The 21,917-nt window shown below is 34.8% G+C and overlaps 2 protein-coding genes and 3 non-coding genes across 6 annotated transcripts; all 5 read right to left on the reverse strand.

Moving 5' to 3' along the window:
* Window positions 1-542: 542 nt before the first annotated feature.
* LOC144853664 (lon protease homolog, mitochondrial-like) lies at window positions 543-16,602 on the reverse strand. 2 transcript variants are annotated; one of them, XM_078711421.1, is made up of 20 exons: window positions 15,824-16,602; window positions 15,122-15,210; window positions 14,149-14,271; window positions 13,001-13,214; window positions 12,214-12,275; window positions 11,537-11,666; window positions 10,752-10,835; window positions 10,239-10,370; window positions 9,764-9,852; window positions 8,554-8,692; window positions 7,323-7,445; window positions 7,086-7,141; window positions 6,707-6,794; window positions 6,006-6,128; window positions 5,118-5,234; window positions 4,261-4,401; window positions 3,627-3,792; window positions 2,879-3,093; window positions 2,348-2,512; window positions 543-1,802 (listed from the first exon to the last, which is right to left on the reverse strand). In XM_078711421.1, the coding sequence occupies exons 1-20, from the start codon at window positions 16,589-16,591 to the stop codon at window positions 1,659-1,661; spliced, it is 3,168 nt and encodes a 1,055-aa protein (XP_078567547.1). In that variant the 5' UTR covers window positions 16,592-16,602; the 3' UTR covers window positions 543-1,658. The 2 variants fall into 2 exon arrangements, with proteins under 2 accessions (XP_078567547.1, XP_078567548.1); XM_078711422.1 differs by having other exon boundaries at window positions 11,537-11,662; window positions 12,210-12,275.
* LOC144854924 (small nucleolar RNA SNORD67) lies at window positions 4,827-4,950 on the reverse strand. Its single transcript, XR_013614732.1, has one exon. It is a non-coding gene; the product is annotated as a small nucleolar RNA SNORD67 (small nucleolar RNA).
* On the reverse strand, window positions 5,630-5,749 carry LOC144854926 (small nucleolar RNA SNORD67). Its single transcript, XR_013614734.1, has one exon. It is a non-coding gene; the product is annotated as a small nucleolar RNA SNORD67 (small nucleolar RNA).
* LOC144854925 (small nucleolar RNA SNORD67) lies at window positions 6,334-6,453 on the reverse strand. The gene has a single exon (XR_013614733.1). It is a non-coding gene; the product is annotated as a small nucleolar RNA SNORD67 (small nucleolar RNA).
* A 161-nt stretch (window positions 16,603-16,763) lies between the features above and the next one.
* LOC144854027 (putative U3 small nucleolar RNA-associated protein 11) lies at window positions 16,764-20,672 on the reverse strand. Its single transcript, XM_078711908.1, has 8 exons — window positions 20,468-20,672; window positions 20,190-20,251; window positions 19,710-19,812; window positions 18,635-18,748; window positions 18,189-18,279; window positions 17,788-17,918; window positions 17,479-17,589; window positions 16,764-17,375 (listed from the first exon to the last, which is right to left on the reverse strand). Exons 1-8 carry the CDS (start codon window positions 20,525-20,527, stop codon window positions 17,292-17,294), a joined length of 756 nt encoding a protein of 251 aa, XP_078568034.1. The 5' UTR covers window positions 20,528-20,672; the 3' UTR covers window positions 16,764-17,291.
* Window positions 20,673-21,917: the final 1,245 nt, after the last annotated feature.

A 21,917-nucleotide genomic window follows, 5' to 3' on the forward strand; every position in this document is an offset into this window, starting at 1 on the left:
CTCTTACTGCGGTTTGGGTTTTTTTTTGGCATGGTTGGATTTCCCTTTTTTCATATTTATTTATGTACAGCGCTTAGAGGTTTCACAACATTAGGCGCTATATAAATCCAGGATATTATTATTATTATTAATTATTATAATACCGGCCTAACAATAACAGCAAGAACAAAGTCATTATTTAGTTTAAAAGATTTTACAGATTACCGTCTACATGCATCTCAATAATACTATATTAATATTATCAGCAAATGTTTTCATAGACTCTCTTCTCCCAGCAGACGTGCCTTAGGATTTGTAATTTGAGCATGACCCGGCCGAGTTTCCAAAATTCCAAACCTGTCAGCCTTTAGAACTATAGCTTCCGTTTGATATAGCTTCTGAATGAGTAGTCCTCTGGGAATATAGCTGGCTGAAGCCACGGCGCGAAAAACGCATTATAAACGAAAATTCCCTTTGAATGTAAACGTTTTTATTCAGTAAATACTAGTTTTTTTTTAATTCGAGTAATGGTTCAGAGATATCTCAGAACAAATGTGCTTGTGATTGTATGATTATTATAAAATTACATTAAAATAAACTCTTATTGTTATACTAAGCATTGCTTGTATCCTTAGGCAAGATACTTTACTTACGTTTGCCTCTCTCCATCCAGGTGTATAAATGGGTACCCGGTTAGATCAAGACACAACTTTGCGCGGATTACTAACTGCATTATGGGAGTATGTTTCCATACGCGTACCAAAAAAAATGACCGGGGTAATAATGTTCAGCGCTTAGAGGTTTCACAACATCAGGTGCTAAATAAATCCAGGATATTATTATTTAACTTTTCATTCCAGTATATACAGTATATATATGATACGCCATGTGTGCCAAAATATTTTTATTTTAGTTTGGCTACAAGAAATCTGTTATTTCCCCACAAATATATTTACAAATCGATTATATCTTAATTATAATGTTTCCTCCACAGTTAGACTAATCATGTTCCTAACCAAATTTAGCCTGATAAAGAGAAACCGGAAGATAGATGAAGGAAGATGAAATGCAATTCATTGATCATGTTAAACTAGGTTAATCTACAACATACTCCACTAGATCACGTAAAAGTGATTACGTCATCACGTTATTAGATCATTTCAGAGTCACATAAAATACCTGGCTTGATCATGATCAGTTGATCACATTATTTTATGTTACAGTCACATAAAATACCTGGCTTGATCATGATCAGTGGATCACATTATTTGATCATGTTAGAGTCACATAAAATAACAGACTTGATCATGATAAGTGGATTACATTTATTTGATGTTACAGTCGCATAAAATAACTGGCTTGATCATGATCAGTGGATCACATTATTTGATCATTTTTGGGTCATATAAAATAACTGGCTTGATCATGATCAGTTGATCACATTATTTGATCATTTTTGGGTCATATAAAATAACTGGCTTGATCATGATCAGTTGATCACATTATTTTATGTTACAGTCACATAAAATAACTGACTTGATCATGATCAGTTGATCACGTTATTTGATCATTTTAGAGTCACATCAAATAACATGATCAGTCATCATTTCCTAGCATAAATAAAACTGTTTTAATATCATCATTATTGTCATATTATTCAATCGTTCAATGAAAATACCCTAACTAAAAACTATGTTATAAATATCTTCGTAATTATCAACAAAATGAACTTCAAGTCCATCAGTAATAAAGTCTTGTAAATCAGAAAAATCTTTTCGATTTCCAGCAGGTAATATGATGCAGTCTACACCGCTACGTTTAGCCTACAAAATATAAATAAAAGTCACATTTTCAAGACAAATTAATGAAATTCTTTAAACAATATAAATTTCTGTGTATTTCAATATGAATTTTTTATTTATAACATTATTAAAGTCTTATTCATACTAGGATATGAACTTTATCGCCGTTATTGACATTTATTTGATTGGATTTATGTGATGTTTATCTATGTATTTATTATCATCCTAGTAAAAACAGACCCTCATGCTTGGTACACACTAGGACGCCATGCAAGGATGCATGTGCAACGCAAGAAATTTGACCAATGACGATGTGATGGATCATCCAACTGTTGCTTGTGATTGGTCACGTTGCACCTAGCTCATTCCGAGAACAAGGCTTTAAACTGAAATTACATGTTTTATAGATTTTATTGAAAAAAAACCTAAAAAATGTTATTTATGTTATGTATCGAGTTAGTCTTAGTTACCCAAAAACGAGAATCCTGCCACGTTATATCAATTATATGTATTCTCGTTTTTTCACAGGAAAAATAATATATGAAAAAAAACAGAACACAACTTACTGCAATGGTTTTTTCTTTAATACCGCCAACTGGTAAAACTTTTCCCGTTAACGAAACCTCACCGGTCATTGCAACATTTTGCCGAATTGGTTTTTGTTTGGCTAATGAAAGAAGGGCGGTTACTATAGTACAACCAGCACTTGGTCCATCCTTTGGAGTGGCGCCCTGTAAAAAACACATTTTTAAATGTTGATAATGACAACTCTTCCAAAGGTGGATTTCCTTGAGCTTGATCCAAATATCAAGTCTGTTGGGCTTTTCGGGACCCTTATATCTATAATTTTCTATTTCATACGCATCCAACAACGAGTAACTCACCAATTACAGGATGGATAAACTATTTTACAATTTATTGTGCTTATTTTATTTATTTATCATCTCATTTGAGGCTTAGGGAGTGGAGTTGAAAGAGTCGTGTGTTACAACCCTGGCACTCAGTCGGGATTGAACCCTGGACCTTGGGATTGGAAAGCAAGAATGTTAACCACCACTACAGCTCCACTACGAAAGAATACATTTTTTTTAAATCACCTCTGGTACGTGTACATGAATATGAGACTGCTGTAGAAAGTTATTCGTTGGATCATTGTTACATAGGAAGGCTTTTGCGTATGTGTAGGCTATGTGAGCACTTTCTTTCATCACATCTCCCAAGTTACCAGTCAGCTCCATTGACCCCATACTCTCTGACTTCTCCTGATCCTCCAAACGTTTTCTTATTGTTTCAATATAAAGTGTAGACCCACCTATAAAAATAATAAAGAAATTGTTACTTAAAAGCAATTGTTTTAATATCGCTACATTTTGAGACGGCACAACGAAAACAGACCCTGGTGAAAAGCAAAATTATGTTGTAGCTAGTATATATTGTTGCAGTCAGCAAAAATGTATACAAAAAGACATTTTGTAAACTGCTGGTTACCGTCCAAAATTTGGTTTAAATATAGTATATTGGACATATTAAATTATCATGGAAAGAAGTTGTAGAACACTTAGTATTGAATGCAAGTATCATTACAATGAAACATGTTTAGGGACCAAAACACCTGCTTTCCAGAATGCATGTCAAAGAGTTGGAAATGATTTGGAATATCATAAGAAAATGTTGTGATATGTTTGTGACACAGAAGTGAGCCCAATAGAGGTAAAGAGAAGGGGGAGGGATAAAGATGGACGACAACTACAACATGTTTTGTTATATTATTATTGTTGGTGTCAGCCTAACGAGCAAGCCCGTAACAAAGTTTTGAAATGATTAAACTTTGTTATCTTTACTCACCCATTGAAGTCCAAGCAAGACCCATGACGACACCAACTGGCGTCTTTTCAAACATTTTATCGCTCATAAAAACTGGTTTTCCCACAAAGTCCTGTAAATTATCCTTGTCAACCAAAAGATCACGCTCCGCATCATTTACAATTTTAAATGCTGCTTTTCTAAATATCTAAATAATATAATATAATAAAATACTTTTTGTTACTTTCACCTGTGTAGCATAGCCAAATGCTACACAGTACAAGCATTGTTATGCATTTTCAAATGCTATAGCCACAAATGTAATACATAATACATTATGTTCCTACTCCAAATTCAAGATCGACAGTTTTGTTAAATTTTTTAATGAAAATCTTACCTGCACGTTAACTGAATACTAGGGTGAATATTTATTCTATAGTTGTATTAGCCTCATGAATTATTATTTATTGTTTGTTAATGGGAAGCTGTTTAATGAGATAATACAACCAAGGATTAAGGACAACCTAATAAAGTAGACATGTTGCAGCCATGCAATGCATTTGCTGCTAAAAAATTATGCAAATATCGTGGAAATGAAATGGAGCAAAAAAATAACAACAAGCTGACAAAAATTTAACACAAATGAATGTAAATATTGCACAATTTATATTTCTACCTTTTCTATTTGTTTCTGTAGATTACGTACGCCGCTTTCTCTGCAGTATTCTTTAATTAAAACATTAAGTGCATCCGTTGAAATTCCCACCTGGTCTTCCTTTATACCAGTTTGGTCTCTCACTTGCGGAAGTAGGTATTTCTATAGAAGAAACCAATAACATTTTAATTTTTTTTAAATATATTTAGGCAAATTGCCAAGGATAACCATAAGCGAATTCATTCACTATCCTTCACAAGACAAACATATACACAAGATGCTCTACATAAAAAAGTCTTATTACAAGTCTTTGGGAGTAGAGTTGTAATTGGTCATTAGAAAAAATCCTGACATATGACAGGATTTTAACCCAAGACCCTTCGATTGGTAGGCAAGCATCATAACCACCAAGCCACAACTCCACTCTGGAGTATTTTTTTACATCCATCCAAGTTTTTAATGCCTATTCTTATTCAGGGTCATCATGATTTTTTCAATATTTAAGATGAATTTCTATTGTTATTTTATTATGATTTGATAATGGACAAATAAAGCGTTTCAGTTTCAGATGATTAGTATGCTTATTATGTGTCTCAGATGGCCCCTGTGCACTTGGTGATGTCATCCAGCTTGTCCTTGTGATTGGACAATTCATGAGGACAGACACACACTGTGTATCTATCCCAGGGTGCAGCTCATCATAGACACTAAAACTAAATATTCTTACTTGTTCTACCACCAGAACAATGGTTGAGGAGTGACTTGAACCTGTGCCGATTGTATAGCTATGCTTTGCGGCAGCGCCCCTGCCTTAACCGCTTGGCCACTCGACTAAAAAATGGGACTCTGAAAGTGGAGACAGTTGGTTTCATTCTTACCTCTGCAATTGAAACTTTTTCTTCCGCCACGTAACCGGATACATCGATCATTTCCATTCGGTCCCTAAGAGGGTCAGGTATTGTATCAATAATATTAGCTGTACATATAAATAAAACCTGAGAAACAAACAACACCAAATTTAACATAGTAGTATAAAAGAGTTCTTCTATGAAAGAGTTTGTCATTATATAATAGTGTGATATGCAGTCTTATCTAGAGTACTGTAACATTGTAAAAGGTGTACACATATTTTAGAAAGTTTCTTTGCCAAAGCGTGGTTCCCACTAGTGACGCAACGTAATGCAACCTACGCAACATAAGAAAATGTCCTTCCAATAATTTTGTTTGCCCCCGCCTGTGTGAAATCAAACCTGTGATGGTTGCAGCACAGTTGGTTCTCACTTGTGATTACGCAATACAGCACTTGTGTTAATACGTCGCTGCGTTCTAGTGAGAATCACGCTTAATCCAACAGCATAAAATTTTAGTTTTCTACACAATTAATTTCTACTGTCTCAGATGGCCCCTGTGCACTTGGTGATGTCATCCAGTTTGTCCTTGCGATTGGACAATTCATGAGGACAGACACACACTGTGTATCTATCCCAGGGTGCAGCTCATCATAGACAATTTTGTAAATGCTTTATAGAACAGTAATATAGAAACCCATTGTAGGTTTGCAAAAAGGTTAAAAAAAATAAAACAATAGAATTAAGACCGAAAATCAAAGTTCAATAAATAGAGCTGTTATGGTTAGACAACCATCGAATAAGGTTCCCCGCATGTGTTCTAATCACTGTGAGCATAATTTAAAGCATCCCACAGTGACTTGTTTCGCTGTCACCTAGTATGCCCTCTAAAAATCATATAAACTCTTACATACACACCTTTGACAAATCAACCGGAACATCAAGATAGTGATCTAGGAAATTGGCATTTTGCTCTGGATCTAAAAGTTCCAATAGCGCAGACGAAGGATCACCTTGGTAACCCCTTCCCATTTTGTCAACCTAAATAAATGAAGTAGAAAACAGGTATTATAAAGTTGGTGGTACACGATGTAATTTTTAAATAGGAAGTGAGTTGAGGTTGTCATGTTTACTTCATATTTCTGAAAGCAATTTAAAAACTAAGAAAATAAAATGAAATCAGTCAAGTGTAACATCAAATGTTGCAAAGGAGTTTGGGGGTGACATAATTTTCTCTGCTTTAAATTGTCTCAGATGGCCCCTGTGCACTTGGTGATGTCATCCAGCTTGTCCTTGTGATTGGACAATTCATGAGGACAGACACACACTGTGTATCTCTCCCAGGGTGCAGCTCATCATAGACACAAACACTAATATTCTGTAATTTCTACATAATTCTTAAGCCCCATTATATATTAAAAACTAGTTTGATAAAAAAGTGTGATGTGCCTAAATATGGTAGTGATATGCCAAAATATGGTAGTGATATGACATCACCATTTCCATATATGGGCACATCACATTTTTTTGTCACATAAAGTTTGATAGTGTAGACAAAGCTTCAAATGTACAGCTTTGATTATTAGTTTCTTATAAATTGAAAAAAAAAATTTAAATACCTCATCAATTAATATTAATGGATTTTCAGTTTTCACTTTTTTTAAACATTGGATAATCTTTCCTGGCATTGCTCCAACATATGTTCTCCTGCAAATCAAATAAAACACAAAGACGATTAAACATTTATAAAAATATTCATCTAAATCGCTGTCTACACTTTATGTGACAAAAAAATGGGATGTGCCCATATATGGACATGCTGATGTCATATCAATATCATATTTGGGCATATCACTACCATATTTGGGCACATCACATATTTTTGTCAAACTAGTTTGATAGTGTAGACAGAGCTTTAATCTGAAAAAATCATATTCAACAAAAACTCTAACTAAAAAGTTCACACACATTACTTGAAAGTGACATTTAATCACTCACCTATGACCTTTGATCTCCGCAACATCAGTCATGCCACCAACACTGAACCGAAAATACTGTAGAAGGAAAGAAATAAACAATTGTTACATAATAACTAGGCCTAAAAAACTGATGGGTTTCCCCAGCACTTCAATCAATTAATTCGCAAAATCTTGAATTTTTAGTTGAATTGTAGGCCAAAAATATGTTGTTGTCGATAATCTTTCATAATAAAAATAAATGATTGTTGTTCCTTACCTCTCGCTGTAAAGCACGGGCTATGGACCTCGCAATACTTGTTTTACCAACTCCAGGTGGACCGTAAAAACACAAAATTTTGCCTTGTGTACTTCCCTTCAGTTCACTAACTGCAATGAATTCCTATAAACATACAAATGTAAACATAATTAATAGTTTTCAACTATTAATAATAATATCCTGGATTTATATAGCGCCTAATGTTGTGAAACCTCTAAGCGCTGAACATTATTACCCCAGTCATTTTGGATCAAACACGTATGGAAACATACTCCCATAATGCAGCTAGTAATCAGCGCAAGGTTGTGTCTTAATCTAACCGGGTTCCCATTTATACACCTGGGTGGAGAGAGGCAAACGTAAGTAAAGTATCTTGCCTAAGAATACAAACAATGCAGCGACAGTTGAACCTCGATCTCACGATCAGTATTCAAACGTCCAACACACTGCGCCACACACCCTCAAATATTATTTAGAGACAATGTATTCAGACCACTAGATCTGTGCCTTTTCCTAGAACATGCCAATGTGAGGAAATCAGATACTGTATTAACCACCACCCAGACTAGACCATGCCCACACAATAACCACACCCATAATGGACTCTACCATTTGTTAGAGTACAGTGGGGCAGACACAATGTCGGACGGGCTTGTTTTTATCTAGCTCTCAATAGAATTAGGTTACTTCCTATTATGCCTTCTATTCTTTTCTTCTTCTTCCACTATTTTAATGCATTTTGACTTTCAATGTACATTATATTATACAAATTACTTATAATTTAAGCATTATAAGAAAGAACAATTACATGCAAACATTTTCATATTTATCTATTTATTTAATTTTGAATTACCATATTAAGGTAAACAAAGTGCTGTTTGAGTTAGAAATATTGACATACAATAGGTAGTTGAAATGTTCTACAACTACAACGCTATTGACATAGGTAGTTGAAATGTTCTACAACAAACTACAACGCTATTGACATAGGTAGTTGAAATGTTCTACAACAAACTACAACGCTATTGACATAGGTAGTTGAAATGTTCTACAACAAACTACAACGCTATTGACATAGGTAGTTGAAATGTTCTACAACAAACTACAACGCTCACCTAGAGGACATTCAAAATGTGCTCAGCTGTAAATCACAACCTTTCCAAAAAATATCCATATTGATCATCTGACTTACAAAATGATTATATAAAAAAATTGAAAACAAAATCTATACCAAAATCCTATTTTTAACATCTTCCATTCCGTAGTGGTCATCTTCTAAAACTTGACGGGCTTTCTTGATGTCCAGGTTCTCATCACTAAACACACCCCATGGTAGACTGGTCAGCCAATCAAGATAGTTTCTTGTTACACTATCAATGAATATAATTACTGTTTTAATTGTGGTATCAGCAATATTTAGGTGGTTATATCTAGTGTTTAGGAGCAATGGCAGTGTTTTTGGTATTATGGCTACTGTGGTGTTGGTAGCAATAGTGGTAGTGTTGGTAGAAATCATGGTGGTGATGGTAGAAATCATGGTGGTGATGGTAGCAGTAATTGTAGTATTGGTAGCAATTGTGGTGTTGGTAGCAATAGTGGTAGTGTTGCTAACAGTGATGGTGCTAGTAGAAATCATGGTGGTGGTGGTGGTAGCAGTGACTGTGGTGTTGGTAGAAATTGTGGTGTTGGTAGCAACAGTTGTAGTGTTGGTAACAGTGATGGTGCTGGTAGAAATCATGGTGGTGGTGGTAGCAGTGATTGTGGTGTTGGTAGAAATTGTGGTGTTGGTAGCAACAGTTGTACTGTTGGTAACAGTGATGGTGCTGGTAGAAATCATGGTGGTGGTGGTAGCAGTGACTGTGGTGTTGGTAGAAATTGTGGTGTTGGTAGCAACAGTTGTAGTGTCTGGTAACAGTGATGGTGCTGGTAGAAATCATGGTGGTGGTAGCAGTGATTGTGGTGTTGGTAGCAATTGTGGTGTTGGCAGTTAGTTGTGATTATGGTAACAGTGATGGTGCTGGTAGAAATCATGGTGGTGGTATCCACAAACTGCATTTTAATGGATGGAATTATTTGATTCATAAACATATTAATACAAAGTATATGTCCATATACGACACAGTTGCAGGATAAGCGACAACTGGCATGCGATGAACAAAAGTTAATGTAGCATCCTTTAGCATACCAACAGGTCAGAGGTTATGTCCTGCTGGCTATTAGGTGGGATGCAATGAAGAAGTAGACTTGTCTGCTGCATTATGGGATACAAGATGGCAGGTACAATATATTACACTGTATTGACCTATACGATATTTAAATAGTAACAGTAGCCAGTGTTAAAATGTATGGTGATGCATTGATAGCAAGAAGACTACCAATTTCTAGTTGGACTAATACTCCATATAAAACTTGTACATATAAAATATTTAAATATAATTTACCTGAATTCTGAAGAATGGTTGTCTAAAAATGACAATTTGTTCATCTCTTCATCGATAACATCCATGACTATTTTTGGGACGGTCTTCTCCTATAAAAATGACATATGAGGCACATTAACTGATATGCTGTGAATTTGAACCTATGACTGGCTGTTGTCCCTGAGCTGAGTATCTTTTTCTAAAGTCATTGTTTGTACTGCACGATGTAATTTAATAATCAGTTGAAAAAGGCCTATCCTAGGCTCTATAGCTAGGCCTAGTCTAGGATAGGCTCTTGATTTATCTTGACAGACAGGTGCTTTCGTGTCGTAGTGACAACCATGTGACTGTTAGGTCTATAAACATTAGGCCTAGCCGCGTCTATGTACATGTTCGGCGCAAAAAAATAATACTCCCGACTAGCCAAAAATCGACAGGAAACATTTTTTTAGGTTGGCCTAACCAAGTTACAATTCTGCTACTACGTTGAACTAACCTTTAACCTGTCTTTAAACTTCTCTTCAATTGCATCTTTATCTTCCTTTTCTAGACCTAGCTCTTTCTTAATGATTTTTAACTGTTCTTGAAGCATATATTTCCGGTGAGTTGCCTTCACTTTATCTTCAACCTGATGAAAAAGAATTGTATTAATTACAGTAGTGACTATCACATGTATAGCTCTGTATACACTATCAAACTTTATGTGACAAAAAAATGTGATGTGCCCGTATATGGACATAGATGATGTCTTATCACTACCATATTTTGGCACACTTAAACTAGCTTGATAGTGTAGACAGAGCTTTAGACTGCAGTCATCCTGAAAAAGAAATTGCAGACAGCAATTAGGGCAATAAAAAATATGATACAATAAAAATAAATATAATTAGAAAACAGTTCAAATTGATTTCCTTTGATACAAATTTCAGTCAAAATCAAAGTCTCTAAGAGAAAAATTTGCACAAATCCATACTGTAAGCTAAGCATATTAAGTAAAGAAAAAACATACCTCTTTTCCTAGCCTCTGCTGGAGCTTACTTAATTCATACTCTTTCTTCAGCAACTTAAGGGCCTTCATTAGTCGCTCCGGTATCTATGGAATATATACAAAATGAATTAATAAACAATCACTTTACTTACTTACTCAGACTAGCTTTTCAGTTTTAGGTAACCAATTACCATGATCTTCATACATTTGTATATGTAATGTATATCATTAATATACATTACATACACAAATGTATGTAGTAAAGTTCTGGATGAAAAATTTCTAAACGTGACCATTAATCAAGTCATACCTGTAAAAGTTACATTACATAGTTAACATTATTAAAAATGGATTGTATGTCCATATACGACACAGTTGCAGGAAAAAACTGTAACTGGCATGCGATGAACAAAGGTTAATATAGCATCCTTTAGCATACCAACAGGTCAGAGGTCATGACCTGCTGGCTATTAGGTGGGATGCACATAAAAATAAGTATACTCTTGTCTACTATGAATAGTGTAAATATTAGTGTAATAATGTTACGCTCTGTCTACACTATCAAACTTTATGTGACAAAAAAATGTGATGTGCCCATATATGGACATGATGATGTCAAATCACTACCATATTTGGGCATCACATATTTTTTGTCAAACTAGTTTGATAGCGTAGACAGAGCTTAACAGTAACCCATACATGGTTCTAAACAAAATAATAATACTATGATAGATTTGGACCCAGGTCTTCCATCTTTATTAACAACAATAATCTAGTGTGCCACCTGTCATACATTGTATACCTACATCTCTTTCTTCCAGTACTTCTTGTAGCTCATTAGGATCTGCACCCGTCAACGCAGCTCCAAGATCACTGAGATAAACTGGATTATCAATGACTCGTTGACCAGCTTGTATCATTTGTGCAACTGACTCTCTACATAGTGAATAAAAAATATGTGTTAAGCTCTGTCTACACTATCAAACTTTATGTGACAACAAAACTAGTTTGATAGTGTAGACAGAACCTTAGAAAATAATAAAAAATACTAAAATGCAAAGATCGACAGAAGGTTTCCTATTTAAATTTGACCTACATACAATGATGATACAGATAACATTCGTGGTTATCGATTTTAATCAATTTAGGCATGATCTGTTTGTTTATATGGTACAGAACTGCTTTGTTTCTATGATTAACTAAACTCATTGATTTTCACAAAGAACATCGTTTGAACTTCAGCAGAATGTAGCTCATTGAAAGTTGTTATTTAAGGTTATTAAACCAAAAATGTAGCCTATGTTTACCTACGAAGCTTGTTGCAGTATTTTATTTATGAACTGTCTGTACTGAATCTCAGGAAGAATTTTTTATTTTTATAATTTTGTAATTGTACCAAGTATCTAAGTACAAATATTTCAGAGTTTGGAAAAGCTTCTAAAGTTTAACTTAGCGTAGTTAAATAATCATAAATGAAACATACCTGTACAATGGGTTGAGAGCTATAATATCCCTAATTGTCTTCACTACTTCTGCTGTTAAAGCCTATTGAAAATAAAGTGATGGAGTTTCATTATGGACATTGGTAAATGTATTTATTATCATCCTTAAACTTAACTAGAAACTAAGGGTGGGTCCTCTACGGAGCCACGACAGCCAGCAGTGCAGCGTCTACCCAGATCTTGCACAGTCAACAACAGAGTTGTATATTGAAACCCCATCACACATTAGTTATAATGTGTTCAATAGCACAATATCAGTCCTTTGGGACAAAAATGCTCAGATGTTTTAACAATACATTACAATCCCTATTCAGGGGACACCCTTATTTATGATACAACCTTATTCACAGGACAACCCTATTAAGATTTTTTTCAATAAAGTCATACCTTATTTATATAGTAAAAATTACATTATTAAAAAAAGGTATTAAAAATGGATTGTATGTCCATATACGACACAGTTGCAGGAAAAAGCTGTAACTGGCATGCGATGAACAAAGGTTAATGTAGCATCCTTTAGCATACCAACAGGTCATAGGTCATGACCTGCTGGCTATTAGGTGGGATGCACATAAAAATAAGTATACACTTGTCTACTATGAATAGTGTAAATGTTAGTGAAATAATTTTATGCTCTTGAACATACAACTCCTATTAAGGGGACACACTTATTTATGAGGCAACTTTATTCACAGGACACCCCTATTAAGATGGAACATTTCTATTAAGGGGACACTTTGTTGGGTAGTAACTAGATAGGATCCTGACCTTAATTTCTTCACTTGTTTTAAATGGGTGATGGCTAATATTCTCAACATCCACCATCAGGACACCTTTAGCAGCCTCCTCTGCAGCTGACTCCTTTTTAGCTGCCTCCTCTGAAGCTGTTTCAGCTTCGTCTTGTTCCTTGCTCTCATTCTCTGCATCGGTTTTCTCTTTTTCTTCGATCTCCAAATGATCAACTAAACCAGTTATGCTTATCCTACATGGAGAAAACAAAACAGCCTTGACACAACAAACATATGATAGTAATCAAATACAATAGGGTTCAAGGTTCATAACCTTTATTCCATGACCTTTATAACAGTTTAATATTAATATAGCAAAATACAATTCTACATGGTGTCCAACAAAAATTGTCTTCTTATAACATGTTTCTTTCTACAACTTTTAAATGAAAGTAAAATGACTTTTCAGGCCTGGAAAATACTTAAATAATAAAATTCCATGATTTTCCATTTGAGGCTAGTGTTGGAAATGGCAGGTAGTTCAACCATAATTTGCATATTCACTGCACAGTTTCTAAATGACATGCATAGACTATGTGATATATTTGCGCACTCACTGTACATACTACCAGCACAGTTTCTGAATGGTGCACATAGACTATCATGCATTGAATGTGGAACAATTTGGACATGTCAATAAGCTCTGAGCAATGACAAATAATCTGCTTGCCACAAAAACTATTGATGCAGGTAATTAAATAGGGTATTGCTAAACCCCACAAACCTCCAAAAAACATAGCAAACCCCACCAAACCAACATAAAAGTGATTGAATCATGTAGTGTACAACCCACTGGGTATATCCATGTAAAAAAAATATTAAATTTCTACTGTTAACTAATTATTTTTGGGGTAAAACTAATTTTTAACCAAAAAATGATGTTTTATCCCTAAAATAAGTAGTTAACAGTAGAAATGCAATATTTTATATACCCAGTGGGTCGTACACTTCATGATTCAATCACTTTTATGTTGGTTCGGTGGGGTTTGCTATGTTTTTTGGAGGTTTGCGGGGGTTAGCAATACCCATAAAATACACACTGTTATTATGTAATTGTTCAATACATGCCATCCTGTCATAAAAAGATATATTGTAAGTAATCATATGTTTAACTGTGTAGAGTTGTACCTTCTATGTCCAGTTACAATCATCCTTAACTTCTCACCGAGATCTTGCATCTCGTGAATCTGAACAAACGTTCCTACTTGGTAAATGTGATCAAGGCTGTCCACAACATCTGCGTTTTCCTCACTATTCAACGATAAAAACAAAGCAAAAATGAGATATACAGTAATAAGATATGTGTATGGCCGCATGACGCAGTGTGTTTGACATTGGACTACTGATTGTGAGTTCGAATCCAATGCTCATTGCATAATCACAAGTGGGAACCAACACACAACAGTGCTGCAAACATCGCTACAGGAAATCAAATCAGTTTGATTTCACGTAACAACGCAAGGCAAAAGAACACTGAAAAACATAGTACTGGTGAACCAGGTCAAAGGCTATGGCAAGTAACGTTGACATGCAACAAGCAGGTTTGATTTCACGCAGGCGGGGCAAACACAATTATTGGAAGGGCATTTTCTTACATTGTGTTGGCTGCGCTGCATCGCTAGTGGTAACCATGCTTTAGACAAGATACATATGTTTGCCTCTCTCCATCCAGGTGTACAAATGGGTACCTGGTAAGGTCAAGACACAACTTTGCTATGATTACTAGCTGCATTATGGGAATGTTAATATGTACAGCACATTAGGCGCTTTACAAATCCAGGATATTACTATTATATAACTACATTCAACATGAGAATATATGCTCTGCTTCGACGGCCAAAATCTGAGTGCCAAATTTCAGAATTTTGAAATTTCAATTCAAGATGGTAGTGATTAATTCAAACAGTTGGGTGTTCTAACAAATAATAATAACTTTTTGTATTGTTGAATGGAGAGAATATTTTCATGACTTAAAAGCCTGACTGTACTATTCAACTAGGCCTTGAAACAGTCATAAAAATATTCTTCCCCATCAACAAATACAAAACACTGTTATTGTTTTTTCATTGAATATAAAACGAAAAGGAATTTATCGACATACCTGTCTTCCTTGCGCAGAAACACACCAGCATATGGCTGATTTAATTTGAATTTTCTCCTAATTAAATCAATCAATGTTTTATCCGATACCTGCAAAAGTTCAACAAAATATGGAATGTAAAAAATTGGGTTTAGACATTTTAAAATCTCAATTTTGTTTTATAATACAATTATGAAAGTACTATAATGTATTAATAAATATTAAATAATGGTTATTATATAACACCTAAATAATTGGACAATTGTCAGTGTCACCGAACGACATTATGCACATTGTCAATTGTATGACCCACTATACGACCCCCGGGAGAGGTGCGTCATTTACAAATAATTACTGACTCAGGGGTGTGTCAAATAACCTAGATTGTACGTCACATCAGTGGACAAGGTGCGTCAATGTCCGTCACTTTACCACCCACCATATCATAAACAACATGTTCACACATCAAAATGGGTATGTTATGGTCACCTAAAGGCAAGTCACATTTTATACCCACGGGTGCGTCCTGGTATTTAAAGTATGACGCACATCGGACAAATGACGCAATTGACAAGTGCATTATTTGTACCATTCACTATAATATCTCTATGAGCTAACTAATGAATTGATTTAATTTTAAAACTAGAGCTTTCTTAACAAAGCTTTCACAGCAATGAATGTATAAAATATCATTTATTATCAAGTTAGTTTTCACTTACTTACTTCAACCATTTTCACAAATTTCGGAAACACTGGATTCCTGTTGACGGCTATAACAGGTATTGGCGAAAGCTCATCTGGAACAGTGACTGGTGTCAACGACACCATGGTCGGAGGAACAACAGGTCCTTGACCTGCTGAATATTTTGGCAGACCATCCTCTCCACCACTCGCAGGAGGGTCATCTTCTCCACCACTCGCAGGAGGGTCATCTTCTCCTCCACTGCCATCATCTTTATTATCTTCATCTCCACCGTCACTACTGCTGCTACTGCTTTCATTACTTCCATTTGACGGGCCTTTTCCATCGCCATCACCTTTCCAATTAAAAATGCTACTCAACGACGCAAAGTTTGAAAAATATCTTGAATTTGAAACAGGACTAGAAAATTGACTTGCTAGTTCTTTATTATAATACTTAACTTTATACAATTTTGGTGCGGTGCACCGAGTTGCATAACTTCTGACTGGTCGTACTTGTATCGCCGAAGTTAGGTCTAGGCCTAATTTATAATTATTTAGCTGACCGGCTTGAAATCGCATCGCGTGCCCGACAGCTGATGTGCGGCGAACACAGGTTTCATACTTTCTAGGCCTAGCATTATTTTGATGTTCTTGCGAGTACGACCTTACCGTTGCTGGACATAATTGGTTATTAAGAGTTCTTGAAGTATTAGTAAAGCATATATTTTTATCTGAATATCGGTAACAATATAAAATTGGGTTTATTTTTTGTTTGAAACACCTACCAAGTTCTCGAAAATTCGACATAATGCCCGATGATCGCGTGTACTTTTTTCACACACATGGTCCGGTTTTCAATTCTCCTTTTTTTGTTCAAACATAGATGGCGCTATTCGAGCAGCGCTTGAAATTGTGCACTGGTTCCCGGTTGCGATTTGCTCAAGAATCAAGTCAAAATAAACGGAAGCGAACACATCTACCAAGTACCATTATTTAATTTATTTAAAATGTAGTTTGCACATGACACAGACCGTAGCTGAAATGGATATGACCTCCAGATCAGTCAATATTTAATAAAAACCAAACAATGCTGCATCTACACTGGATAAATTTTCACTAAATTAGTATTATCTATCGGCACAGTTAACTGTGCGTTTAAATTTATATTTTCTATCCAACCCTTGTACTCAATAAAGACAATGGTCAGTCTTGTAGCGAGAGGTTAAGAACAGACGAGGCAAAGATGATTTAAATATAAATATTAATGTAACACATGACAATCTGTGCTGGGGAATTGGGGTGGGTGGTAAAAATAAGATGCACAATGTCAACCACCATTTGACCAAGTCAAAAGTCACTTCATTACTTCTGTTGCTGGTCTCTAGGAGTCTGCTCAACCCCTTAAACCCTGGCTACAGGTTTACACACCAATTCATCTAATGTGTAAGTGAAGCTCCAATTAATAGTGCCCTCCTCCTACCATTGATATTCACAGTCACAAGATGCGTTATTTTTTCCTCTCGGTGAACCACCTGTAGACTGCTGGTTTATCTTCCGTTTCATCAGTCACTTTTACTTTCTGTCTTTTTTCCTAATAAATACATCAAATAGTGAATCATTATAGGGAAAAGAAAACAAGCAAGCTTGCTATGTTTTTACTTTTATGTAAACATTTATTTTTCAAAAATACTTACATGCATATCTCGTTTTGCTTGCATTTTTTGAGCTATTACAAACAGTTCCTTTTCCCGTTCAATCCTTGCTGATAATTCTTTGTACTTTTTTCGTCTTTCTAGTTCGATTTCCTAAATATCAGAGAACATGTCAAAATGAAGCAGTTGATATCATGGTTATTTGCATGCAAAGAAGTATTCAATTAAAATATTTTTAATTAATGTTGTCAGTTTCTGTGGGACAGTGTCTTTAAATGTTCAAGATTTTGGCAATGGGGGTACTATATTTACAGTATGTACCACTCTACATTATCAAAAATTAAACTTTACTTTTACAAATTCTTCATCATAATGTTGCCCTAATCTTTGTTTCTTCAGTGTTTCCATTGTTGGTCTATTGTAGGTCCTACCAATAAGAGCTGGATGTGTATTGAGGTGCTTGGCAGGGTCAAAATTTGATGCTAAAATAAAAAAGAAGTAGTCAAATTTAATAAACTAAATGCGTAAATCAACTTTTTACGATACGAAGAATTTGCTCTTTCAAGTCCATCTGAAAGATAACATAGTGGTACTGAACTTTGGTTCTAAGGTAGCAGGTTCAAATCCTAGCAATGTCATTACCCGAGTCTCAAAAAAGGTTCAACTTCCTATTTCCTATCCAGTTATTAGTTTATTTTAAACTGGACTGGATATAAATACAAATAAAATTTAGATAAATGATTAAGTTGTACCTTCCTCTGCTGTGTCAACAAAAAAAGTGTGTTTGTTTTTTGGTCTTGTTTCATCGAGCATGTGTAATGAAGATTTCAGTCTTTCAATTTTCTGAAATTAAATAAATACAGAATAAAATTCAAGGTTTGTTATCTGGAAAAAAAACCCCTCGACACAGAGGTCATTGTATTAATGTAAGCAACATTTGCAATGTTAGGCTGTGTTTATACAACACCCTTCTTACTTTACACACTTCTTAGTAATTATGCAGGTTTCTTTCAGATGAAGGTCAATCCACTATACTGAGCCATATGGAACAACTGGGTTGTCAAAGGCCTCTGTAAAAAGTGGTCAGGTTGAAACCCTACCAACCATACTGGTAGGTACAGCCCTGACTAGTCTATAAATTGCTGTGTTGTTTTAAATAAAAATAAGTATAATTTTCAATTGGTTAAAAATAGCCTACTTTTGCCTCAATTCCTCTTTTCAAATTGACATAACGAATGTCTTGTGTATCCATCATCCTAATCTGAGTATCAGTTTGTACTTTTTCCTTCTTTATTTTTCGATGAACACCATCCTATTGGAAATATAATAAGCATACATTCTAAGCAAGTTTATGTTAAAATGGCTTCTAAACTAATTGTTATGTTGGCCAAGCACAGTCATCAATTGAAATAAATTACATTAAGTAAGTAGTAGTTAATTACTGAACCAAAACTAAAGCTCTGTCGACACTATTAAACTAGTTTGACAAAAAAAGTGTGATGTGGCCAAATATGGTAGACTTAATATGACATCATCATGTCCATGGGCACATCAAATTTTGTTGTCACATAAACATTGATAGTGTAGACAGAGCTTAAGGGGAAAAAAGGGAGCGCTATTATAGAAAATACAATTATATTGTGCAAATACTACAAAAAATGAAATACTCCAACCCTAGATGTTGGGTAGGCCCAACTTTGGCAGCATTTTAGGTATAACTACTAATGAAGAGTTTATTAGTCAAGTATGAACTCCAGTGACCTGACTGACCGAGTCCCACCCAAGAATTACTCGTAGTAGTGGCTATCCTTCTATTCAGATTATAGCAGGGAAACACAGTTAAAGGGTATTTCTAACCTGTTCTAGCACAGGAAAATCAAATCTTCAAAACGCTCTACAGGGCTATGCGACTATCAATATGCGCGTAGCCATGTGAAAACGAAACATTGACATTCAATTTGCAGGCGCCGGACTGTGCAGTTACAGGTGTGAAAGACCATTAAGAAAGTATTCTTTTTAAACACTTGTGTGTTTTGGCATCGTTTTTGTATGTTACTAATTACTGTTGCTTGTGATATAGAGTATTATACAACTATTTACTGGGCTGAGGGGCATAGTTAAAAATAGAGCCCGAGGTGAGCCGGAAAAACTATACTATCTCCTGAGACAAAGTCAAGGGATATATTATATCTCGTTTTTTCATCAAAAATAAGAAAATTGATATGTGATAAATTTTAATTGATTTGAAAACAAATTTTTATTTGATTTGATACCTCCATTTTAGAATTAATCATCTTAAAGTAGAACTCATCTGGATTTTTGTTGAATGCTTTCTGACGTAGTCGTTTTAACTCATCTTGCTTACTGTGATAGTCTCTGTAAAGTAAACGTAATACAAACATGCTGAAATTAATATATTAAATATAAATACCTTTACCTTGTTAATTCATTCAATAATAACTTTATTCAATCAGTTACCGTATCTTGTCTTCTACCATTCCCATTTCATGGATCAATCAATTAAGACACAAATAAATTAAGAGCATTTACAAATAAATAAAAAAAAGAGTATACTTCATAAATTATGATTCAAAATGTGATAAATATATATAGGATAGGCCTAGATCACAAAAAAAAGAAAGTTTAGACCATGCAGATAAAATTGATAAAAACCTATACTGGAATAGTACTATAGTAGCCTATTAATCTTATAAAAAAACTATACATTTTCCATTGATATAGTCAGTACGTACTTTGCTCTTAATTTGTAGTCTTTCTTTTTCTCTAAAAGACCAAGATGACGTCGGTTGGCAAGCTGAAATAAGCAAAACATATTAACAGAGTTAGACATTGGCATATATTATAGTATATACACTTTGTACGAGGATATATACACTTTGTTTTCATAAAAAAAACCGAGGCCGAAACGACTCCATATGCCACACAACACAGTCAATCAAACAACAAGAGACCTGTCTGAACTCCCACGAGCCTAGCTAGCTAGGCTAGGCCTAGAATAATCTAAACATACCTGTCCTCTTTCTTTGTGACTTTTTTGAGCTGCCTTTGCAATCTTTTTGTATGAAGACATCTTCCTAAATTATTTAGATATGTTTTATCTACCCAGCAATTACCAACACGATGATATTTTTACTATTTTTAAGTATGTTTAGGCCTATGCCTAGCTCCTCAACATGACACATGTGGCAAAAAGCTGTTTCTCTCCTCCGCCTATGGGTTCGTATGGAACGCCAAGTGTTACAAAAACTGCTTCTCTCTCCCTAGAGCTTCGGTTCACATGGAACGCCAACAGTGAAAAATACAATTCGGAACATCGACGGTGTCGGTAATAAAGGTATCATGAGAAAAGTAATTCATATTTAAAGTTAATACAAATAATCGTGGAATTTTTACAAATAACTGATATACAATTAAATAATAAAAAAGGGATTTATCAACATTAAAAGCAATGTTTCTGTTTCTACATTTGTTTGAACAAGATATTTGCATTTTTTATCACCAAATAAATTCCAGAGTTTACCTGCTGCTGATATGGAATACAGTGTGATCTTGTGAGTACAGATTATACAGTAGACCGGTGTACGACGGCATGATATGGTCACAATACAAACCATGTTGTAAAAGTTTATCATACACCGTCATGCCAGTGGTGACATTCGCCTTTGAAAATCATACTCCTTAAAATGGACCTCCTTTTCGATTTGTTTCATTTTAGAATGATGTTTTGGGGGCTATTAGGTGTTGAATGTATTTTGTTACTAAATATAAATTCACCCTTTTGGGGAAAGCCCCATTTGAAAATAAAAAAAAAATCGCGGGTGACGTCACTTTGCGAATATATTCCAATCCCTCCAATAGACAATTTGCAGTTTTTTGGCTATAACTCTTGAAACCTATGGAGTATTTTCTAAAAAATGCTTGATACCTTCCTGCTAGGTTTCGTGTCGCGCGCGCGATCAACAATCCACGACGTCACACGGACATAACAATTTGATAGCCGACGGCCGTTTAAACAGGGGAGTGTAATGGAAACTGATATTTTCGCTAGAATTTCGAGGTACATTTGAATTTCGTTTTATTAACACAATTTTCAGTTTTATTTGTATGTGATTGTGTTAATTTGATACATTAAAAAAACATGTGTGAAAATCGGAACTCCATTTCAGGTCCATTTTAAATTATCATCCACAAAGTTGTTTAATAAACAACTATACTATACTGTTTTAATTGTAATATGTGAAAAAACAAACACAATTATACACTCAACAATTAAAAATACCAATTTGTATTTATTTAATAAATCATTTTAAAATCAAGAGGTACTAGGTTTTTACAACCTAAACCAAGAAGGTTCATGTTATCAGAAATACCAAGGCTTATAAGTTACAGTGCAGGAGAGGCGCAATAAAAAAGAGAATATTGTTGGCACTAAAATCTACGTACATGCATCATGTCTACCT

This window comes from Antedon bifida, chromosome 10 (assembly GCF_963402885.1).
Source record: "Antedon bifida chromosome 10, ecAntBifi1.1, whole genome shotgun sequence".
In the NCBI taxonomy this organism is placed as follows: domain Eukaryota; kingdom Metazoa; phylum Echinodermata; class Crinoidea; order Comatulida; family Antedonidae; genus Antedon; species Antedon bifida.

Excerpts from the sequence above, each read along its gene's own strand:
- LOC144853664 (XM_078711421.1), bottom strand. The coding sequence starts at position 16,591 with ATGTCGAATTTTCGAGAACTTGGTAGGTGTTTCAAACAAAAAATAAAC. Across the intron at positions 11,667-12,213 it reads GCTCTCAACCCATTGTACAG|AGAGTCAGTTGCACAAATGA; the intron begins GTATGTTTCATT and ends TTCACTATGTAG. Across the intron at positions 7,142-7,322 it reads CCCGTGCTTTACAGCGAGAG|TATTTTCGGTTCAGTGTTGG; the intron begins GTAAGGAACAAC and ends TTCCTTCTACAG.
- LOC144854027 (XM_078711908.1), bottom strand. The coding sequence starts at position 20,527 with ATGTCTTCATACAAAAAGATTGCAAAGGCAGCTCAAAAAAGTCACAAA. Across the intron at positions 20,252-20,467 it reads GTCACAAAGAAAGAGGACAG|CTTGCCAACCGACGTCATCT; the intron begins GTATGTTTAGAT and ends TGCTTATTTCAG. Across the intron at positions 17,590-17,787 it reads ATGATGAAGAATTTGTAAAA|GAAATCGAACTAGAAAGACG; the intron begins GTAAAGTTTAAT and ends TCTGATATTTAG.